The sequence below is a fragment of the Macaca mulatta genome, chromosome 7 (assembly GCF_049350105.2).
Source record: "Macaca mulatta isolate MMU2019108-1 chromosome 7, T2T-MMU8v2.0, whole genome shotgun sequence".
NCBI classification, from domain to species: Eukaryota; Metazoa; Chordata; class Mammalia; order Primates; family Cercopithecidae; genus Macaca; species Macaca mulatta.
The window spans coordinates 29,569,583-29,593,623 of record NC_133412.1 but is presented as its reverse complement, the minus strand read 5'-3'; the positions used below and the strand labels follow the sequence as shown (position 1 = coordinate 29,593,623).

The 24,041-nt window shown below is 47.8% G+C and overlaps 1 protein-coding gene across 10 annotated transcripts in view; it reads left to right on the top strand.

Annotated features, from left to right (window-relative positions):
* Nucleotides 1-24,041, top strand: part of MYO5C (myosin VC) — a 108,930-nt gene that overhangs the window by 3,346 nt on the left and 81,543 nt on the right. For 5 of the 10 annotated variants that reach the window (XM_077939413.1, XM_077939412.1, XM_028850929.2 and 2 more), the window contains exons 2-8: nt 8,566-8,676; nt 11,780-11,945; nt 12,746-12,890; nt 16,301-16,457; nt 19,280-19,423; nt 20,348-20,429; nt 22,230-22,337. In XM_077939413.1, the coding sequence (XP_077795539.1) occupies nt 8,566-8,676; nt 11,780-11,945; nt 12,746-12,890; nt 16,301-16,457; nt 19,280-19,423; nt 20,348-20,429; nt 22,230-22,337 (913 nt within the window). Of the gene's footprint in view, nt 1-8,565; nt 8,729-8,905; nt 9,081-11,779; nt 11,946-12,745; nt 12,891-16,300; nt 16,458-19,279; nt 19,424-20,347; nt 20,430-22,229; nt 22,338-24,041 lie in introns of all 10 variants that reach the window. The other 5 variants (XM_077939419.1, XM_077939416.1, XM_077939417.1 and 2 more) reach the window with 2 other exon arrangements.

Here is a 24,041-nt window from a genome sequence, read left to right as displayed (position 1 = left end):
AGCTAGGACCATGGAGACGATGATATGGATGGTGGTTATTTTTATTTCTATGTACCAGATGCCATCCTCAGAGTTTCATGTGCCCCCTCTCGTTTAATCTGAATAAACAACTCTGTGTGTTAGATGATCTCACACTTTCAGAAATGGCTCGGGTCAAGTAAGTTGCTAAGGTAACATACAAGTGATGGAGCCAGAGGTGAAAACCTATGTTCTTAGTGTCCCTCACCACCACCACCTTGGTTCAGCCGCCTTTATTGTCTTCCTCTTCTTCAAGGGATCTGACCTTTTCCCCACACACAGTGGGCTTGTGGGAAGTTCATCCACTTTCTAGCTACCTCTCCTGGCACCTGCTTTTTTATATTATTCCTTATAATAACTAAATTGGAACCAACTCCAGTGTCCAGCGAGAGGGGGAAAGTTGAGTAAATTATGGAAGACTCACATGATAAAATAGCACGAAGCCATTAAAAATACTATTTCTGAAGAGTTCCTAACATGAAAACATGGTTATGTGAAAAATGGGGCACAACAATTGTATATACTGTATGAGGATAAACATAAAATATGCAAACAAAGGAAAAAGACCACATATATCACTGCGGAAAGATTGGACGGTCTTTTTTTCTAGTAGCTGCAGAGAAGTCAACAAGGATGAAGGCTGGGGATGGGTCGTTAGGTTTGGCCACTAGGTTTGGTCCCCGGCATCGTTTCTGTTCAGGTAGAACTGTGAAGGGGAAAGGGAGACCCTGACCTGACCCGCTAAAGGAAGGAAACTGGCAGAGGACTGCGGTCTGAAGATGTAAGAAAGGCACCAGGCACAGGTTAACCTTGGAAAGGAGTGAGCGCCCGAGGCTGCAGTAGCAAGAGTTGAAGGCACAGAGATACTGACCGAGAAGGAAGACAGCACAGAGAGCTTGGCAGCTGCTGAGGAGGAAGAGTGGGTAGGACGGAGGGCTTGAGAGTGACAGTGCCACCAACCTTTTCTCTGACAGCATCATTTGAGACCCTCAGCATCCAGGCCACCTTCCTCTGGGTGAATTTTCACACCTTGACGCCCATTTTAGTGGCACTATTCTCTAGCCTTGGTCTACTCAGCCATGAGTACGGTGCAACTTCTTGTGAGCACCCCTCAGTGCATCCTGGCATTATGTTAGTACTTTCAGCAGAGCTGGCACATGCTCTGCCCCTGGTGGGTCAAATCAAGTCCTGGTCCTGCCCCTTACTAACTGAGTGATACCGGGCAAGTTACTTAACCTGAGTTTCCACACCAGTATAATGGACCAAATCGTGCTTACCAGCTGAGGAGGTCACTATGAAGATTCATGCATGTAAAATCCTTAGCACAACACCTGACACATAATGCTTAATAAAGGTTACTCGAATACGGATGCTATCATAATACAGTTGATTTTTTTTTTACCTAAATACAGACTTTACATTTATCCCTATAAAATTTTCCATTTTATTTAGCGCCCAGCGTTTCTGAAGCTTGTAAAAACCTTTTGAATCTTGATCATCTTTAGCTAATCAATCATTTCATCTGCTTATTTGATACATGTGTTTTGTTTTTTCATCTACGATACTGGTGAAAGCGTTGAATGAAAGGGGAGGCAGTAGAGCTCTGTGGCATGCCTCTGGAGACGTTTTTGTTTTTCTAAAGGTTGCTCTTTGCTCATTAATTAGAACTCAGGTTATGAGTGTTTAGTGACAGATTCCCTACAGTCATTCCACCATCTGTTTCTTTCACTTGTGCAAGAGGAACTCACAAATATCTTCGAAGTCTGCTGAAACTCAGATGTGCAAGGTCAAAAGAAGTGTCTTGACTAGCAGTCCAGGACCCCTGTCTAAAATGAGGTCAAAGTTCAGTGTAATGATTTTTTTTTTTTTTACTTTGGCTAATTCTAAATAGTTTTTAGACTTTTATATATCATTAACAACTCTGGAAAATTAAATGTATCCATTGTATTATGTATGGGTAGTTCAAAGAGAAAAAAAGGGATGAAAAGACTGAAATCCTAAGTTTAGTCTTTAACTGGTGGAACTGAACCACTGGGAATTTGAATTTTTGTTCAAATGTTTATGGAGTGCTAGCTATGGGAAGTCATTGCATTGGATTCCTAGCACAAAGACTAGGCTCTTGAAGTTCAAATGCCAGTGGGGGAGATGGGAGGCAGCCCAGATACCTGGGGGCAGGGCAGAGAGCGCTCAAGGGGAAGCATCAGCTCTGCTAGACGGCAAGCGGCAAGGAGAGTGCCCGGATGAGGACTGTGTCCAGCTACTCCACACTATTCAGAGCTATTTGCTCATGGATGGGGAGAGGATGGGTGGGGCCAGGGTGGAAGGAACAGAAGTACACAGCAGAAAGCCAAAGAAGGCCTGCCATGTTCCAGAAAGTGCTAGTGGTTTTGGGTGACCACAGGCAGAGGGTGGATTGAAAAGAGGGTGAGGCCTGAGTAGGAAAATCAGCCAAAATGCTGGTTGTCCAGGACTGGCTCTTCCTCGAAACCCATGGGGGGTTGATTTTCAAAGCTTTTCTCTTGCCGGGCCCCACCCACAGGAATTCCAATCAAGTACGGTTGAGAGAGTCTGTCTGTTCAAAGAAACCTGGTGCTCAGCCTGGCTGAGGAAGCCCCTGGGGGCTGCTGCACCAGTCGAAAGAAGATCGGTGGGAGTAGGGTTGGGGGCTGACTTATGGCCATGGCAAGGGGGCTGGTGGGCAGGGGCGGACAGGAGAGAGCTTTTAAAAGGCAGTCTTTTCCAGCACCTGGTGACCGTTGGGCTGTTGGGGTGGAGACACGGGGGGCATCCAGCACTGTCCCAGGCTTCTGACATGAGGGGCAAGAGAGCTAGGAAGGAGGAGCGTCCGCATCACTGGAGTTTGGAATTTATGAGTCTTCGAGGAGATTGAGGGGCTGACATCTTGGAGGCAATTGGAAATGTGGTGTAGAGCTCCAGTGCACGATCTGGGTGGGAGGTCTCAGATGCATAGGTGCCAGGCGGTTGCAGAAGGTCTGGAATTGGGTGGAACTCTCCAGAAACAGCCCATCATGAGAAGAGGCTGGAAGGACCTTGGGAGACACGGACATGGGGGGAGTGGGAGGGGCAGGGGAACCAGGGAAGGGGCCTGTGAGGAGTGAGTGAAGAGGAGGAGGAAGAGAGGGGCATGGTGTGACAATCTGGCCTGGCCGACCTGGAGTGTGGACACTCCCAGTCCAGAAAGCGGTTCTAGGAGGGGAACTCATGTCATCCCATCTTGTCCCATCTTCCATATAAGTCTTCAAGTCATTTCTGTGGCTGATGCCAGAATATCCCTCAGAAAAGTGGGCGGCGTGAGAAGATGCTGTTCTTATCTCACCTGTGTGCCTCGGGGGGTGGCTGACATGATATTGAGCTCATAAGGTTCAGTGGTCCCAAGCCTCTGCCTCAGCTTGGAGCCTTAGCATGGGAGGGCACTCAGGGAAGGTGGGAGGTGGCCCTCTCTTTCTTGGCTCTGCTGAAGGGCTTGGCAAGCCATTCCATCCCAGTCCACAGGCTCCTGCCTCATGGGAAGGCCCCATATTCTGAAGGTCAGTTGACAGCTGGTTACATTGTTTGCATGGACTGTGGACTGTGTCTATTTGAATGAATGCTGTAAAGTTAGGTCCTCCTCCAGTTTGAAGCATTGCTTTGTGGGTAGAGGAATGTGAGGGAGGAGGGGACGGGAATGAATGGGTGGAACTTACCTGGAGCTGAGTAAACTCACCGTGTTTACTTACCAGGCTGGGTTTCAGCTGCAAGGGCACTCAATGCCAGCAAAGGCACCAGGATCGCAGGGTGTGGGCAGCCTGGGGTACTGGGCTGAGGAGTCACTGGTCTTCAGAAGAGAAGCCGCCAGCGGTTACGTATGTCCTAATATTACCTGCCATTTAATACCACTTTTAGCTGAAACCAATCCTAAACTATAGTTAGGAGAGCACATGGACTCTCAAGTAGATGGTTGCAGTTCAGAGTTCAGGATTACTTTCAGGGCCAGATTTGTTTAATTAACGAGGAGTTCAAACTAGGAGTCACAGGCCCTAGCTCCACTGGAGTCCTGGTCCTTTGAGACTCTGTGTGCTGTTTGGTGAGTTATTGCTCTCTCTGGGCTTCAAGTAGGGGCTTTGTCAAACAAAAGGATTGACTGGCCTAGTGACTTTCACATTACTTCTCAGAGCCCAGGCTTCCTTGGATTGCCCCCAGGGCCCTCCGCTCCAGCTCCGTCAGAACACCTCCACTTTCGCCTGCTTCGCTTAGCCAGCCGGACAACTTCATTTTTTTTTTTTTTTTTTTTGAGATGGAGTTTCACTCTTGTCGCCCAGGCTGGAGTGCAATGGCATGATCTTGGCTCACCGAAACCTCCACCTCCCGGGTTCAAGCGATTATCCTGCCTCAGCCTCCCAAGTAGCTGGGATTACAGGCACCTGCCACCACACCTGGCTAAATTTTTTTGTATTTTTAGTAGAGACGGGGTTTCTCCATATTGGTGAGGCTAGTCTCGATCTCCCGATCTCAGGTGATCCACCCTCCTCGGCCTCCCAAAGTGCTCTTCAATTCTCGCTCTCTCAAAACTTACACATCCATGTCACATTTCTGCAAGCTCCTGCTTTTTGCTAGCTGTTAAGGATTAAAGCAATTCAAATGATTTAGGGGTAGTCACGATTGATATCCATCCAGTGACTTTTTTATTGAGTAAGCAAGGCGATTTATATTAATAGATGTGTTCCTCATCCAACATTGTCCTAGTCTAGTACTTGTACCGTGAACTTTTTTTTTTCTTTTGAGATGGAGTTTCACTCTTGCCTCCCAGACTGGAGGGCAGTGGTGCGATCTCAGCTCACTGCAACCTCCACCTCCTAGGTTCAAGCGATTCTCCTGCCTCAGCCTCCTGAGTAGTTGGGATTACAGGTGCGCACCACCACACCCAGCTGATTTTTGTATTTTTTGTAGAGATGGGGTTTAACCATTTTGGCCAAGCTGGTCCTCAACTCCTGACCTCACGTGACCCACCCACCTCGGCCTCCCAAAGTGCTGGGATTACAGATATGAGCCACCGTGCCCAGGCTGTTTTATTCTTATTCTTTATTTCCTCCGGTATTTTTATATTAACATCTTAAGCATAATGCAATGTTGAAATAACTTTACAGGTCAGGCACGATGGTTTATACCTGTAATCTTAGCACTTTGGGAGGCTAAGACAGGAGGATCACTTGAACCCAGGGGTTCGAGGCTCCAGTGAGCTGTGATCATGTCACTGCACTCCAGCCTGGGCCACAAACTAGATCCTGTCTCTTAAAAAAAAAAAATTATAGTGAACACCTGTTTTACCACCTGGATTCTGGTGTGGACAGTCTACCATATTCATTGTATCCCATGTCTATCCATCTTTCTGTTCTTCTATCTGACCTTCAATTCATCTCACTTTTTTGAAGCATCTTTAAGTCATATATCAACACACCTTCTAAATATTTTAGTATGCGTATTAACTAGAGTTCCGTATTTTTTGTGTGTAAAATTTACACACAATGAGATGCACCAATCTTAAGTCTGCATTGTCTTAGGTTTGAAAAGTGCTTAGCCCCTATGTAACCCAAGCCCCATCAAGATAGATATTGTTACCATCGCTTCCAGAAGACCCCCTCACACACCTTTGGAGTCACTCCCTGGCCCCACCCACCCTCAGAGGCAACTACTGCTGTGAATTGTTTCCCAGCACGCATTAGTTTTAGCTGTTCCAGAACCTGATTTTGTGTCCACAATCAGTGGGTTCTTGGTCTCACTGACTTCAAGAATGAAGCCACAGACCCTCACAGTGAGTGTTACGGTTCTTAAAGATGGTGTGTCTGGAGTTTGTTCCTTCTGATGTTCGGGCGTCTTTAGAGTTTTTTCCTTCTGGTGGGTTAGTGGTCTCTCTGGCTTCAGGAGCGAAGCAGCAAACCTTAGCAGTGAGTGTTACAGCTCTTAAAGGCAGTGCGTCTGGAGTTGTTTGTTCCTCCTGGTGGGTTCATGGTCTTGCTGGCTTCAGGAGTGAAGCTGCAGACCTTTGCTATGAGTATTACAGCTCATAAAGGTAGTGCAGCCCCCAAAGAGTGAGCAGCAGCAAGACTTATTGCAAAGAGCAAAAGAACAAAACCTCCACAGCATGGATGGGGACCCAAGCAGGTTGCCACTACTGGCCCCGGCAGCCTGCTTTTATTCCGTTACCTGACCCAACCCACATCCTGCTGATTGGTTCATTTTACAGAGAGCTGATTGGTCCATTTTTGACAGCGTGCTGATTGGTGCATTTACAATCCCTGAGCTAGACACAGAGTGCTGATTGGTGCATTTACAATGCGTTAGCTAGACACAGAGTGTTAGACGGAAAAGTTCTCCAAATCCCCACTAGGGTAGCTAGACATAGGGTGCTGACTGGTGTATTTACAATGCCTTAGCTAGACCTAAAGGTTCTCCAGGTCCCCACTAGACCCAGGAGCCCAGCTGGCTTCACCTAGTGGATCCCGCACCAGGGCTGCAGGCGGAGCTGCCTGCCAGTCGCGCTCCCTGCGCCGGCACTCCTCAGCCCTTGGGCTGTTGATGGGACCCGGAGCCGCGGCACAGGGGGCGGCGCTCTTCGGGGAGGGGCAGAGGAGGGGAGGGTCAGGCATGGCGGGCTGCGGGTCCGGAGCGCTGCCCGGCAGGGAGGGAGCTGAGGCCCTGCGAGCATTCGAGCGCAGCGCTGGCGGGCCGGCACTGCTGGGGGACCCGAGGCACCCTCTGCAGCTGCTGGCCCGGGTGCTAAGCCGCTCACTGCCCCGGGCCTGCGGCTGGCCGCTCGGAGTGCTGGGTCTGCCGATCCCACGCCCTCCCGGACCGGCGCTGGCCCGCGAGCACCGCGCGCAGCCGCGGTTCCCGCCAGTGCCTCTCCCTCCGCACCGCCCTACAAGCAGAGGGAGCCGGCTTCGGCCTGGACTAGCCCAGAGGGGGGCTCCCACCGTGCTGTGGTGGGCTGAAGGGCTCCTCAAGCTCCGCCAGGGTGGACTCTGAGGCCGAGGAGGCGCCGAGAGCGAGGGCTGCTAGCCTGTTATCACCTCTCAATTTGAAGGGACTCACATAGCAGGTACTCATTTGTGTAAGGCTTCTTTAACTCAGCGTGCTTTGGTGACTCACCCATGCTTTTGCTTGCATCAGTAGTTCATTCCTTTTTATGGGTAAGTTGTATTTCATTGTATGGGTATACTGCAGGCATTTTTTAAAATGCTCATTAATGGACATTTAGTCTGTTTCCAATTTTTGTCCATTATAAATGAAATTACTATGTCCCATATCACAGAATTTAATGTATCATTCTTTGAGGGGGGGCTTATATTTTGATATTTGCCTTTAAAGATTAATATTTATTGTTCTGATTATAAAAGTAATAGATGCATATTGTAGAAAAATACATCAAACTCTCAGGTGTCTTATATAAGGACACTAATTTTAAAATCCTACTGGGCGTGGTGGCTCATGCCTGTAATCCCAGCACTTTGGGAGGCTGAGGCAGGTGGATCACTTGAGATCAGAAGTTCGAGACCAGCCTGACCATCATGGTGAGACCCCCGTCTCTACTAAAAAAACAAAATTAGCCAGGCGTGGTGGTGGGCACCTGTAATCCCAGCTACTCAGGAGGCCGAGGCAGGAGAATCACTTGAACCCAGGAGGCAGAGGTTGCAGTGAGCCAGGTTCATGCCACTGCACTACAGCCTGGGCAATAAGAGTGAAAATCCATCTCAAAAAAAAGAAAATCCTGTTGGGTGAGTGCCTTACCCTCATGACGTCATTGAACCTTAATTACCTTCTGAAGACCCTATCTCCGGATGTAGTCAATTGCGGGTTAGGGCTTCAACGTATGAATTTGGGGGACACACAGTTCAGCCCACAGCAACATGGTTCTACCCAAAGACTGGTACATCGGCACTGAGCCAGGCGTGCCCATTGCCTGCTGGGAATTGAGCTGGGTGGCTGTGTCTGGACTTCTGCATTTCCCACTGTGGGAGTCCTTGGCAGCCCACCGGTGTGATAAGATTGTGATGGCATTGCTGTAACAATACTTTCATAGCATTTTACAAAGTTCTTTCAAGTACGAAGTCTAATTTAACCTCCCAGGGAACTTGTGAAATAGATATTGTTGTGGTGATTTTGTGGATGAGAAAAATGAGGCACTGTTAAGTGTCTGGCCCAGAGTTCCATAGTCAATCAGTGGTAAAAGAAATCCCTGTCCTCTAACCCTGTAGACAGCCATGAGATGTTTCCATTAAGGTACTCGCAGATTTCTTTCCCACGTCCAGGCTTTCAGCATTCAAGGTTTATCTAGAAGGCTTTGGTATTTCCATTGCCTATAAACTGAGGCAGCCAGGCCCAGTGCGTTGCAAATGCATGAAAGATCACCTCATAAGCAAAATTAGGTAGACGTATTCCTCATAAAGGAGCTGACCTAGTGGACAGAAAGAAACCTTCCTGCGTCTAACCATGCATTGATCCATGCTTTTGAAAGTTCTGAAATTCAGCTTTTCTCATCCTGTTGGTCAGTACAACAGAGTCTGGATTCCCGATCCTGAAGAAGTTTGGAAGTCTGCTGAAATAGCCACGGACTACAGAGTTGGTGACAAGGTCCTGCGACTCCTGCTGGAGGATGGAACGGTGAGGGTCCTTGCTGTTTGCGGCTGCGTCGATGTGTAAAGTGGTAGCTGGGGTATGTGTGAGGATGGGGACACGTGGACCCCGTGGGAGGCACCCAAGGGAGGGCGCATGAGTGGGCACCAGCACCATCCCCAAACGGCACCCTGGCACCAGGACTCACTGATGTGTCTGTACTCCTTCCCTCCCTCCCCTATGCTGCCCTGCATCCACCGGGCCTCTCTCTGTGAAGAGGGCCCAGCTGCAGGAGCCAGGTCTGTGCCACGGCACTGCATTTCCAGGCACCCAGCATTACTGGGAGACTGCTGAAAAGTGATTCTCCATTTTGGCTTCCTGAGTTTCAGCCCAGAGATTGGGCAAAGATGAAAAACTTGGAGAGAAGTCGTTTGAACCCAAGGCATACACTGGTAAAGAAAAACATCAAGATGCGAAGGGGAAGAAAATGAGAAGAGGGAGATAGAAAAATAGGCAGGGAGAGGGAGGAGTGGGAGGAGACTGGAGGGAGTCGGTCCACGGATGTACAGAAATGTGTAAGGGAGGGAGTGTGGCAGGAACAAGAAGACAGGGACGCTGTCTTTGTGTGACATTATGAGGTGCCTCTGTTGGTGCTGGTGTGGTAAGGGGGAGGTGAGGATGAACTTCAGCAGTTGCTCCTGTGGTGGGATGAGCTAGTGAGGAGCTTCCCTGCAAGGCTGCGTGTGCCTTCTGATGACGCAGCTTCTGAAGACTTTGCATTTGCTCTAAGTGTCCCTCATGAGTCGTCCTTGCCCACCATTGCTGTAGTGACATTCCACTGGATTTGTAGCTAGGGTGACTGGATGGGTTTAGAATCAAGTATCTGGATAGAGACCTGGGCAGGGGATTTGTGCTCCATCTAGATCCCAGAGGTGGGTCTGGGGAACATCATGTGAGGATTAATTGACAAAGCACATGAATGGGTTCTGCAGGGACAGGGCACACTACTTCTAATCAGACTGTCCTGGATTTGGGAGACATTTCCTGAGATCCTGGGAAGGCAGATGAACATAGCAGTTAAAGACACACCCCCTAGAATCAGATGATCTGGCTTCAGATCCTGGCATGGCCGCTTGTTAAGTCTTTGGCAGCAAGCCCCCAGTTTCCCCATATGTACGAAGGAGGTAATGACTGCACCATCCCAGGGTTGCTGAAGTGCGATGAGACAATCCCGTGTGCATGTGTAAAGAAAGGCAGGAGCTCTGGGAAGAGCCTCTCGCTCCCTGGGGCTTCCCTGCCCAGCAGGAGCTCTCGCAGCTTTTATTGAGTGTCTCCTGTGCACAGTCTGGGCTCCAATTAGGGATCAGGTGGCTTTGTCTGGGGAGGAAAATCTCCAGGCAGCAGCTGCGGTGTCAGTTTGCTGCTTTGGTCATGTCCGCTGGACTTCAGGTGGCTACATTCCCGGCCTTGACCCGGCTGCAGAGGCGAGTAGGATGGCGGACAGCCAGACCACTCTCTAACTCAACCCTTTGTCAATACTGTAAGAGAAAAGGCCTGTGTGCTGTAGGAAAATGTCACCTCTGCCTCCACCTGTCAACATAATGTTCGTTACATTTTCTCCCCTCCTCCAAAAGGCTGTCCTTTCTGTCTTCCTGTTGCTTTCACACATAACACATGCAGAGGCCAAACCGGAAGTGGGGGTTGTGGATTTACAATAGAAAAACAGAGACAAGGAAAGTCGGTGGGTATGAGAATCATTGTTCCTGATTTTATTTTCAAAAGTGTTCAGGTTGAGAATATTCTGGTCGGGGTTAGGTCACCATACACTTGCATTGGTAACAGGGGAGCAGGAGCTGACCTGAGGATCTGTGTCCAGTTGTGGATTGCCCTGAGCTGCTCGCTTTATGCAGAACAGACCAACCAGCCAGCGAAACCCCTGCCATCGACAAGGAAGCACTGTGCTAGTGAGAGAGCACAGGCTTTAGAGTGAGGCCCAGATTCACTGTGTGACCTTGGACAACAGATTCCTACTTTCTGAACCTGTCTCGTTGACTTTCTTGGTTGGGGTAGTCACGTCCTCCTTGGAAGGCAGTTTTGAGGATTAAATGAAACAATCCATGCTGAGTGCTTGGCATGGGGTCTGCACAGTGGCACTTGCTAAGGGGCAGCTGGGCCACCTTGTGGAGCTGGCCCAGGACCAGAGATCAGAAGGAACCCAGAGATACTGACTGAATACCAGGAAGGCGGCGGTGGCCTGGGAAGGTAGAAGAGAAACAAGCATGCTGGGTGACCTGCTCAAGTCGCTTTAGTTGGGCTTCACGTCCCCCAGCAGTGAAACAGGAGTGTAGGAATTAGAATACTCTGACATTGGAAAGGCCCAGTCGTCTGTGGCACAGATGCCACGGGACCTGCTCGCCTCACCTTCATTCTGCTAAGGCAGCCGCTTTAGGAATACTAGGTTAAATTTAGCAGAAGAGGAGCAAGCCTGGGAAGATTCCCTGGCCCAGGGCTGAGAGTGACAGGAATAGACAGCCCTGCTGGGGGAGCCGTGAGCCCTCGGGCATGTGGGCGACTGCAGACGGGAGACACCTGCACCAGGGGCCTGTCACGGAGAGACCACCACCTGCACGGACTCCTTTAGGTATTTGTCACCACCAAGTGTGTCAACTTTGAGCAGAGACTCAACAACCTTAGAGTTAAAGGGACCTTAGGTCATTGTGTCATTTTAGCTGCAGCATCTTGTTTTCAAACGAAAACTTGCATGACCTCAACATTGAAACCACATACAGGTAGAGCCCCTGTGGGAGATTCAGGAATGGGGCACCTGGATCTCTGCCCATGTAGCTTCCCCAGCACCCCTTATTGAGGCCTCTGTAGCTCTAAGGACCCGTGGTCTGGTCTAGCTCCTCTTCGCAGATGAGAGAAATGAGGCCCAGAGAGGGCGAGTGACTTGCCCCAGTGCACATAGCCAGTGCCCTAGTCCCCTGCTCCTACTTTTCATTATTCCAGGAGTCAGCTGTGAAGATTTTCTTGTTGCTATACATACATTTCCTTTTTAGTGTCAGTGATGACTCTGGAAATAAAAACAGTGCTTCAACAGAACGCCAAAAATCTTCTATTTCCAGAGCTTTACTTTTATCTTTGTCCATAGGAGCTGGATTATTCCGTCAATCCAGAATCTCTGCCTCCACTTCGGAATCCTGACATCCTCGTGGGCGAGAATGACCTCACGGCTCTCAGCTATCTCCATGAGCCCGCGGTGCTCCACAACCTCAGGATCCGCTTTGCAGAATCCAAACTCATTTACACCTACAGTGGTAAGGAGAGCAATTCTAGGAAGTAAGGAATGACACTGGAATGGAAGCTTGCTGTCTGGAGCCTCCTGCTTGTTTTATGTTTATACTGAGCACCCAGAGTTTGTTGTACAAAGAAGTATCTAGGTGGGGAGAGTCTTCAACAAGAGCTAAGACTGGACTACCGAGAAAAGGAGATGTAACAAAGCTTGTGTTTGGGTTTCTCATCGGATTTGATACATTTATTACTTATTTTGGGCAATGATATTACTTACATTGTGAACTGCAAAAATGTTTCCGTTTGGGAGCATTTCCACCTGTCCTGTCATCCAACCATCAGACCAGCCGGAGGGTGTAGGTGACTGGCAGGGAATTAATTCAGTGCATGAAGTGACTTGCCCAAAGTCACACAGAAGGTTTAATAAATGACAGAGCTGGGATTTCTTTTTTTTTTTTTTTTTTTTGAGACGGAGTCTCGCTCTGTCACCCAGGCTGGAGTGCGGTGGCCAGATCTCAGCTCACTGCAAGCTCCGCCTCCCGGGTTGCCGCCATTCTCCTGCCTCAGCCTCCCAAGTAGCTGGGACTATAGGCGCCCGCCACCTCGCCCGGCTAGTTTTTTGTATTTTTTAGTAGAGACGGGGTTTCACCGTGTTAGCCAGGATGGTCTCGATCTCCTGACCTCGTGATCCGCCCGTCTCGGCCTCCCAAAGTGCTGGGATTACAGGCGTGAGCCACCGCGCCCGGCCTGGGATTTCTTAAAAAAACAAACTGGAGAGGCCAGTGGCAGTAAGAATCTTTTAACTGCATCTGACATCTTTCCCCAGGAATCATTTTGGTGGCCATGAATCCTTACAAGCAGTTGCCAATATACGGAGATGCCATCATCCACGCCTACAGCGGGCAGAACATGGGCGATATGGACCCACACATATTTGCTGTGGCAGAAGAGGCATACAAGCAGATGGCCAGGTAGCTTCCTGCCAAGCTGGACTTCCCCTTGCTCTGCCAATGCTCCCTGCATTTGCCAGACCATCACAGTGGAGGGGAGATACCTAGGTTGGGCTCATTAAAAGAGATAGGCCAGAGATGGTGCTTTGTCGAGCCGACTACCTGGAATGAATAGCAAACGACTGTTCCATGCACCTGACCTGTCAAGACTGAGTTTCCTGGGTTTTGTTCCTTCAAGGTAGTCAAGTCAGTCCTACCAGTTTGGGAATAGCAGATCCTTTTCTTGTAGTGTGTTTGGTTGGAGGAGTGTTGATTTATTCTCTGCTATGAGATGTTTAAGCTTTTTTTTTTTAACCCATTCAAGGAAGCAGAATCTGATGACAGGGGATTTATCTGCAGGAGGTTTTAGGTGCAGGAGACTTGGGAGTTTTATCCTGATTTCACTGCTAGGTGTTTGTAGGGCCCCGTGGAGTTCTTGTTTCACTAGTGCACATGTATGGAAAGCCTCCTGCGAATGAGGCACCACACACACATTCCCATATGTCATCTGGGATGGCCTCAGAATAGCCCATGATGCAGATGTCTGGGTGGTAAATAGTTTCAGGGAATAACCAACTGAGGTTAGGCAGCAAGTAAAAGGCAGATCCTGGGATTTGTGCTTGGATGTTTAAACTCTAGTTTATTTTTCCCATAACCATCACTTTTGGCTTCAGTGTCTTCATCTGTAAAGTATGGAGAATAAAAACACCACCCTATCTTTGTAGCTGCCTTTACAGTTTGCAAAAGAACTTGCACATACAGTGGTCTCCCTTGAGTCTTACAGCACTCCTGTGAAGTCGACTGACTTCATTGCGCACTTTTCACAGATGGGAAATCCGAGGCACAGGACCTGGACCTGCTGACTCTTTACCTAAGTCTTTACTGCTTAACCCCAGCCGCAGCTCCTGAGCTCCCTCCGCTTTATGTCTTCGTCCGTGAGCTGGACTCTCAGAGGGCACCCATTCCTGGTTCTGCTGCTTATAATGAGGGGGCAGGTGGTAGCTTCCATGAGGTAGAACACGTGCTGCTTTCCTGCATAGCCATCTAATGGGCAGTCTGGGGATAGACCGAGCTTCTTCACAGTCATCAGAGACCCGGTGCTGTGCAGCTCCCTGTCCCTGGGGTGGGGCAGGCATCCTCAGGGACAAGCTAGTGCTCAGCTCTGTCTTCCATATTCTAGGTGACAAGGCATATGAGGGGAAGGGTACAGCCCTCCAGGTTAGGGAGACTCTCCGGAAGCCCCACAAAGCACTTCTGCTCACAGCTCATCGGCCAGGACCTCACTCACACAGGGAGGCTGGGATGTGCAGTCTTTCATATGCACAGCGGGGCACTGCCTGGCCACTGGGGCCTAGTCCCTAAGAAGGAAGAGGAGAATGCAAGTGAATACTGGGTAGAGAATTAGTAGCTTCTGCTGCACCAAGATTCCTTCTAACCCTAAAACCCCCACGGTTCTGAGATTTTTCCCTGGCTCCCTGCAGGTCTCCCAGGTATCATGGTGATTAGGGTCTGGGTATCAGTGGGATGAGCTCTTGGGCACTGTAGGGCTGTGCTCAGTTCAGCCCTGAAGAGCCAGTGTCTCCTTGGCGGTCTGTGTAACTGCAGTAACAGAACAGAGCCTAAAGCAGGCTCGTGTTGGCCTTATTTGATGCTAGACAGATAGTGTCCCTCAGGGCTGTAGAACAGGACTGGGATTACCGAAGCCCTATTCTATGCCCTGAGGGACACTGAGCATGTCATTCCCCTTCTCGGAGTCTTCATCTTGTCTCTGAAATGAAAATATTGGACCAGGGCTGTGTACCCAAAGTCTTCTCCAGCATTCACATGGGAGGCTGTGGCTCTGTGCTCTGGGTCAAGTCACTCCACCCACGGTCACCATTTTACTCCTCTGTAAGAGAGAGATCTATGTCATAGGATTTTCGTGAAGCTTAAATGAGAATCTGTATTCACTCAGCACCTGGCATGTGAGCGGTGCCACATCCACAGAGCCGCGTTAGAAGCTTCCACCGTCACGATCTTATGACATGAAAAGTTTAGTGCATTTTTTAAAATCTCTAAATTATATAACAGAGCATGTTGGCTTACAGAGCGCATATGTTCCCAAGCATCTTTTGAATAATTGCTCTCAAAATAATGTCCTTGAAATGTTTTTATATTTAAGTGGGATGTGCAGAAAGGAGTTGACATAAGGCCTGAGGCTGCTATCTTTAGAGGCCTGCTTGCAAGGAGGCCCGTGGCTGGCCTCTGATTTCATGACGGTTCCTGACATTTCTTGGTTGATAAAGTGGCTCATTTTACCTAAACTCAAGCTGTTTGTGTAAACAATGTGCTTTATGCTGAATACCCGCTTTCCTTCTGGGAGTCTGGAATGTTGGCATGTGCCAGGCAGAAGGTGGGCACTGCATCTCTGATGAGCTTCCCTCGCAGCCAGCATTTCACATGTGCCGTCAAATTCCTTGCTGGAGGAATTGAGCGTGTCCTGTGTGACCCGACTGGGAGAGGACCCCTGGAAGTTCGCACCCAGGTTCCACTGGACCTCGCCCCGCATGCCTTTTCCCCTTGCTGCTTTTGCTCTGTATCCTCTTGCTGCGCTGTGAGGATGACTGTATGCTGAGTCCTGTGAGTTCTCTTACTGGGACATTGAACCTGGGGTTGGTCTTGGGGCCCCTCAGTAATTTTGGGGTACTCAATAAATACATGTCGACAGGCAGCATGATGACCTGCACAGGGTCCATCTAGAAAGAGGGTGGTCAGGAGAGGGTGGGGAGGGCAGAGGAGAGATGAAATTCAAGAACAGAGTTTAAAAGCAAAAATCCTGCCCAGAGACTGGGAGGGATGGGAAGGAGCAGTTTTTTGGTTGAGTGGAAAGGTTGAATAGGGAAGCAGTAAGGAGTAGGGATTGGAGTAAAAGGTTGGATGAAAGATAGAAAAAAAAATCTAGAAGGAAATTGATTGAGTTGTTTTTTTGTTTTGTTTTGTTTTGTTTTGAGACACAGTCTCGCTCTGTCACCCAGGCTGGAGTGCAGTGGCACAATCTCGGCTCACTGCAAGCTCCGCCCCCCGGGTTCACGCCATTCTCCTGCCTCAGCCTCCCGAGTAGCTGGGACTACACCGCGCCCCACTAATTTTTTGTACTTTTAGTAGAGACAGGGTTTCACTGTGTTAGCTAGGATGGTCTCGATCTCCTGACCTCGTGATCCGCCCGCCTCAGCCTCCCAAAGTGCCGGGATTACAGGCGTGAGCCACCATGCCCAGCCTTGATTGAGATTTTAAAATAGTAGAGTGACAAAACGGTTTCCCTCTTTTGTCTTGTCCGCATTTGTCTTAATTAGCACACATCGCCTCTTTAATGGGAAGAAACTAACATTTGAAAACTCTTTTATTTGCTTTAGAAACAACAGAAACCAGTCCATAATTGTAAGCGGAGAGTCGGGTGCTGGAAAGACAGTGTCAGCTCGCTATGCCATGAGGTACTTCGCCACCGTCAGCAAATCGGGCAGCAACGCTCACGTGGAGGACAAGGTCCTGGCGTCCAATCCCATCACCGAGGTGCGTACCGCTGCGGAAGGCAGCCGTGTGTTGATGATGGAAATGGGGGTTGGTTGGGTTCTGTGCTCTCCTGGCTAATTCAAGTTCCCACCCTTTAAAGACTAAAGAAGTGAGGGCGGGAAAGACCCAGGAAGCCTATTTGCTGGTGGGATTTGAAGGAGATGGGGACAGAATTGCTGCTTTCAAGGCTCTCTCCTGCTCTACCTCCTGGGCTGGAAATCTACCATCAGATTCCAGAAGTCCTCTGTTTACATTTACATCCCAGGGGAAAACCAAACATCACTGGTGCACTGAAATCACTGGTGTTCTCCAACCAGCTGGCATCAGCTTTCATGAGCTGATTGTTAAAATATTCAGGAGTTTTGCAAGCTGATTGATAAACCTTTGGTCGTTTGACGTCAGTCATGGGAGGAGAATTTATACCTTCTGCCTTGGCAAAGGCCACATGTAAAGACTCTTCCTCCTGCCCTCCCCAAGAGCCAGTTCATCAGCACACTGCTGACTGGGACAGGGAGTGGGCAAGACCAACTGTGACAGTGCCCAGGGGTGAGGAGACAGCCCTCAAGGAAGAAGGGGCACCCAAAAGGGACAGAGGAGGGCCCCGCAAGCCAACTCCAGCTGCCCTGCAAAATGGGAAGAGGATTGATTTGAATTTATTTGGAAGCAAAGCAAATAATTAAGAACATTAGACTCGTAAACCTCTTCTTCCTGTTTTCTCAAATCAAAATCCTCAGTGAATATTTATCAGACCATCTACTCTGTTGAAGCCACTGTGTAGCTAATGTGGGAAGTGATGGAAAAGAATAAGACCCAATCTCCAAGTTAAGATTCTTCTAACCTAACGTAAGAATATTTTAAAATTAAATAGAAACTTAAGTGGGGAGGGGGTACTAAGAAACACTGCAAAGCTCATAGTTCAGAGGCATAAGCTTCTTAGAAACATAAATTACAATCCAAGATACCAATAGAAAAGTTATCAAGGCTGGGTGCAGTGGCTCACATCTATAATCCTGCACTTTGGGAGGCTGAGGTGGGTGAATTTCTTGAACTCAGAAGTTCCAGATCAGCCTGGGCAACATGATGAAACCCCGTCTCTACCAAAAATACAAAAAATTAGCCAGGTATGGTGGCACATGTCTGTAGTCCCAGCTACTCAAGAGGCTGAGGTAGTCTACCTTGCTTGAGTCAGGAGGTGGAGGTTGCAGTGAGCCAAGATTGCACCACTGGCACTCCAGCCTGGATGACAGAGCAGGACCCCTTCCCAAAATAAAAGTTATCAAGAGCCAGTGCCAAGTTAAATGCCCAGTGGATAATTTTGTGTAAATATTTAGGGTTTGTCTCCCCCATTAGACTGTACACTCTGAAGGCAGGGCTATATCTATTTGGTTCACCGAGCACATGGCACATAGTAGGTGCTCAGTAAATACATGTTGACAGGCAGCATGATGACCTGGGCAGGGTCCATCTAGAAAGAGGGTGCTCAAGAGAGGGTGGGGAGGGGCAGAGGAGAGATGAAATTGAAGAACAGAAGTAAAAAGCAAAAATCCTGCCCAGAGAGTGGGAGGGATGAGAAGGAGCAGTCTCTTGGTTAAGTGGAAAGCTTGAGCAGGGAAGCAGTAAGGAGTAAGGATTGGAATAAAGGTTGGATGAAAGATGTGAAGTTTTAATTGAGCATCATAGGCATTTGGGGCCTGAGTGAATTGAGGCACCTCATATTCTCTCATTTAATCCTCCCAATTCTGTAAGTGTTCTGGTCAGTCTGGGCTGCTGTTATAATAATAAGTATAATATACTTTAGTATAATATACTTTAGTGTCATCGACCAGGTGGCTTATAAACAACAGAAATTTATTTTTCACAGTTCTGGAGGCTGGAAGTCCAAGATCAGGGTGCTAGCAGGGGTCAGGTTCTGGTGAGGCCTCTCTTCTGGGTGCCTGCCTGCTGTCTTCTCACGGTACCCTTACATGGCAGAAAGAGAGCAAGAGAGGTGTCTGGGATCCCTGTTATGTAGGCATTAAAATCCCACTCCCAGGGGCTCTATCCTCGTGACATCATTACTTCCCAAAGGCCCACCTTACCATACCGACACATAGGGTTAGGATTCCAGCATGAGGATTTTGGGAGGACACAAACATTCAGTCCATAACAGTAAGTTGCTTATTATTCTCATATTACAGATAGGGAAATTAAGACCTGGAAAGATGAACTACCTTTTTTGTTTGTTTGTTTTTGAGACAGGGTCTCGCTGAGTTACCCAGGCTGGAGTGCAGTGCTGCAATCATAGCTCACTACACCCTCCAGCTCCTGGGCTCCGGCAATCCTCCCACCTCAGCTTTCTAAGTAGCTAGGACTACAGGCACATGCCACCATGCCTGGCTAATTTTTTTGTGTTTTGTAGAGATGGGAGTCTCACTGTTTTGCCTCGTCTGGTCTCAGACTTCTGGCCTCAAGTGAATTTCTCGCCTCAGCCTCCTGAAGTGCTAGGATTACAGGCGTGAGCCACCGCACCTAGCCAGTGAACTAACTTGTAAGACATTACACAGATAGCAAAGATAGAACCCAGGGCCCTGAAACATCAGAACCTGTGCTCTTTCTGGTCCTCCCCAGTGTCTGCCAGTGGGACCGAGGAGAGGTTTGAGCAGCAGGCTCGGGACTGGTCATGTTCCCTGCCAGCCTGGGGGTTGCTTTCTTTCCCCAGACCTCCCTCTGCCAATCAGACCTTCCCCTTGGGTACGGAATTGCATTTGACTAAAAACTCCTGCAATAACGTTGAGGCAAAAATCTTTTAATGTTGTTATTTCAGAAGAGTTATGTTTTTTTAGGCCGTCGGAAATGCCAAGACCACCCGCAATGACAATAGTAGTCGGTTTGGGAAATACACAGAAATCAGTTTTGATGAACAAAATCAAATTATAGGAGCCAACATGAGAACTTACCTCCTGGAGAAATCCAGAGTTGTCTTTCAAGTAAGTATTAAATTTTTCCCCAACTTTTTGAGCATTATTTACAATTACATTCTTATTATATATACTCAGGCAGGCTACGCTATGCTATGAATTGAAGACTAGGGTTTTCTTACCTTTCATTTGCAGTTTGGATTCTTTTTTCTGTTGATTAAAACTTGATGGTGAATAGGTGTAGTACAGGTGAGTTGTATGACTGTAGGAAGAGGTTATGACTTTTTAATTTGGGGGATTTACAAAATCCTTATAGTTTAAAAAGCAGGTATCTCTTTCTAGAGTACAAAAACTGTTTGAAATAGACAAAGCTGACAGACTGGCTTTCCTATCAGAAAGGGAATGGGATCAGAGCTATCGAGGCGGTTTTAAGAGAAAGGCTTTTCTGCCAGTAAAATGGAGAAAATTCTCACCGTTTTGGCCCAGGAGGAGAGCAACAGTAAACCTTGTATTGCAGGAAGTTTCTAAAAATGTCACTAGGATGAGTTATGTCATTCCTATTCCATAGGATATTTTCATTTAATAACACTTTCTCTGGGTTACTTGTTACTTGGAAGGCCATCTCAGGCCACCCAGTTCTCAGCTGAGAGGAAGGGCCTCTTGTGGACTGGCCAGATCACATCCCAGACAGATAATTATCCATCCAGGTTAGACATCTAAGATTCTCTAGTTAAAAACATGGCATTTTTCGGGCGAGGTGGCGGGCGCCTGTAGTCCCAGCTACTTGGGAGGCTGAGGCAGGAGAATGGCGTGAAACCGGCGGGGCGGAGCTTGCAGTGAGCCGAGATCGTGCCACTGCACTCCAGCCTGGGGCACAGCAAGACTCCGTCTCAAAAAAAAAAAAAAACAAAAAAAAAACAAAAAAACAAAAAACATGGCATTTTTGCTTGTGAGGATTTGGTGTAATTTTGAGGACATTTCTTTATCTTACAGTCGGAAAATGAACGAAATTACCACATTTTCTATCAGCTTTGTGCATCTGCACAGCAGTCGGAATTTAAACATCTTAAATTGGGTATGTGATGAATCGTGTGTGGAAGGGTCTCTCTTTTATGTGGGGGCTTAAATTCTAGGTTAACTTTCTTCTTATACTAATATGTCTTTTTTTTTTTTTTTTAAGTATTTGCCCAAAGATATAAGATTCTTTGGTTTCAAGGACAGAATTGGTGCATCTAATTAAGGGGCTGGATTAGGGCTGGGGGGATGAGTTTAGAGAGAGAGGGCACTCTTAAGCCTGAGGTTATTTTTAAAGCTCATTGGGACTGGCGTGGTGGCTCACACCTGTAGTCCCAGCACTTTGGGAGGCCAAGGTGGGCGGATCACCTGAGGTCAGGAGTTCAAGACCAGCCTGGCAAACGTAGTAAAACCCTGTCTCTACTAAAAATACAAAAATTAACCGGGCGTGGTGGCACACACCTGTAGCCCCAGCTACTTGGGAGGCTGAGGCAGAAGAATTGCTTGAACCCGGGAGAGGGAGGTTGCAGTGAGCCGAGATCACACCACTGCACTCCAGCCTAGGCAACAGAGCAAGACTCCATCTCAAAAAAAAAAAAAAAAAAAAAAAAGCTCATTGGGTGTTTGTGCTCCTCCAGCTAGAACCACCTGATTAAGACCTCCTGACAACTGGAACATACGGCGTCACCAAACCTTCCATTTTATTTGAACATGCATAGATAGTTGTTTTTCTAACATGTATGACATGTTAACCCATTTTTTAAAACAAACCACCTCTATCATAATTTGATGGCTCAAGGTCATTCATTATTTGTAGTCATAATTGATTATATTCCAGAGATGGCTGAAGCATAGGGCTGTTTGTCCTTCAATACAAAAGGCCCCGAGCCCTGTGCTGTCATGGCTCTCCTGCCTTAGCCGTTCGTGCTATGCTGGTAGATGAGAATTGTCGGAGATAACGTCTAGTATGTTGGAGTTGAACTTACACACACTCTAATTTTGGAGAAGCTGCTTGTGCTCTTAGAATCTAAGTTTCTGCAGATTTCACATGAAGGTAATATCCTTGGCCTTGTCTAACAAACAGAATATGAATAGCGAACTTGCAGAAGGGCTTTCTGAAAGATCCTCTACTATTTAAACATTAGGGGTGTGTGTGTGTGTGTGTATATATAGTCATCCTGATTGTTCTAATGGTTTTATAGGAGTATATGCATGTCAAAAGTTTATCGAATTGTACGTGTTAATCATGCAGTTTATTGTACATTCAGTAAAGCTATATAAAAATGTTGGGTACAGGAACAAAAACCATGAGCTTTAGAGTTAGGCCTGCATTTAAATTCTTGCGTGCCATCAGCTATGGGAACTTGAGAAAGTTACTTCACTTTTCTGAGTCTTAGCTTCTGCGTCTGTAATGTAGAATTCTTTTTTTGTTGTTTTGTTTTTGTTTTTTTGAGACAGGGTCACCGAGGCTGGGGTGCAGTGGTGCCAGCACGGTTCACTGCAGCCTCGAACTCCTGGGCTCGAATGATCCTCCCATGTCAGCCTCCTGAATAGTTGGGATCATAGGCATGTGCCACCATGCCCAGCTAATTTTTTGTAGAGTTAGGGTTTTGCCCTTTTGCCCAGACTGGTCTTGAACTCCTGGGTTCAAGCAAACCCCTGCCTCAGGCTCCCAAAGTACTGGGATTACAGGCATGAGCCTCCACACCTGGCTGTAATGCAGAGTTCTAAGGAATAAATAGAATAAACTGTGTAAAGTGCATGACACAGCTTATTAAGTATGAACTTCCCTTCTTCTGATAAATGTGTATGTCCAAATTTCTGTGTTACAGACATAACAAATCTTACTTTTTGATTTCAGGGAGTGCCGAAGAATTTAATTATACGAGAATGGGAGGCAATACTGTCATTGAGGGTGTGAATGATCGAGCTGAAATGGTAGAGACTCAAAAGACCTTCACGCTACTGGGTAAGAGCAAATATCCCATCCGAGGATGTAGCCATTTTCTCTTAAAAAAAAAAAATTAAGGCCAGGCATGGTGGCTCATGCCTGTAATCCTAACACTTTGGGAGGCCGAGGCGGGCGGATCACAAGGTCAGGAGATCAAGACCATTCTGGCCAACATGGTGAAACCAGTCTCTATGAAAAATACAAAAAATTATCCGGGCATGGTGGTGGGCATCTGTAGTCCCAGCTACTCAGGAGGCTGAGGCAGAGGAATCCCTAGAACTCAGGAGGCGGAGGGTTGCATTGAGCCGACATCACACCACTGCACTCCAGCCTGGCGACAGAGCAAGACTCCATCTCAAAAAAAAAATTAAAAGGGGATTCCCAGCATATGTGTGTTCTGAAGGCTCCTAATCAATTCTAATTTTAGGACAAACCATCAGAACGTATTTGGAGACTAAGTGGTCAAGACTGCTTTTCCCTTAAAAGAGCTAGAAATTAACCCTTTTTTTTCCTCAGCCTTCCTGGCTCACTGTCAGAGGCATGGGCTGCAAGCCATGTGACTGCTGTAAGCTCTTCTAGGCTGAATACAAGGATGACTGGTGAAGCCAAGGTCCGATTCGGTTCAGAAGTGGAACGTTGGCCCTCTGTGGCCTTCATAGGTCTCCTGATGATGACAGTAATGACAGCACTTACCTGGAGCTTACAATGTGCTGGGCACCACCCTAAGCACTTCATACCCCTGTGTGAACTCATTCAATCCCTACAACCACCCTAAGAAGTCAGTGCTGCTGTTTCTCCCATTTTATAAGCGGGAAAGTAAGGCACAGAGACGGGATGTGATTTACCCAACGTTAGGCGGCGGATTCAGAGTAGAACTGGCTTTTGCACTGCAGGGTCTTCAAGCATCTCATTTTGTACAGAAAACCCCACCTTCTGTTGCTCGGATGCCGGCACAGGTGGAGCAGGCACGACTCTCACAGCACAGCCAGTTGCTCCCAGTCCTTCTCGCCTTACTTTTCCCACACAGAGCTCATGTTCAGAAAGGCTGCCTACCAGATGGTGTTTACAGAAACAGGCACTCGCTCTCCCATTCTGTATGAGTCTAGACATCCACATGAAGCTGCCAGTCAAAGCTTTTGATCAGGGTGAGGCCGTTGGCCATTTCTTTCTTTCTCTCTTCTTTTTTTTTTGAGACGGAATATTGCTCTGTCGCCAGGCTGGAGTGCAGTGGCACGACCTCTGCCTCCCCGGTTCAAGCAATTCCCCTGCCTTAGCTTCCCAAGTAGCTGGGATAACAGGCACGCACCACCATGCCTGGGTAATTTTTTGTATTTTAGTAGAGACGGGGTTTCACCGTGTTGGCCAAGATGGTCTCGAGCTCCTGACCTCGTGATCCATCTGCTTTGGCCTCCCAGAGTGCTGGGATTACAGGTGTGAGCCACCACGCCCAGCCAGTCATTTCTACGTCTTGCTGAAATTTCTCTTGCTGAAATCTCCCACCAATTCATTCTAAGTGCTTTCATTCTTGTGGCCTAGTTGACTGTATCAGAATGTAAAAGGCTAAGAATTTCAGGTTAAATATATCGAAGGAATAGGTAAGACGATCACAGCTGGATAATGGAAAGTGAAAACAAGATGGTTTTCTAAGCAAAATCACCATCAGACTCTGTTCCCTCAAACCTGCTTCAAGGAGAAGGGCAATTTGAACATTTTGTAATAATA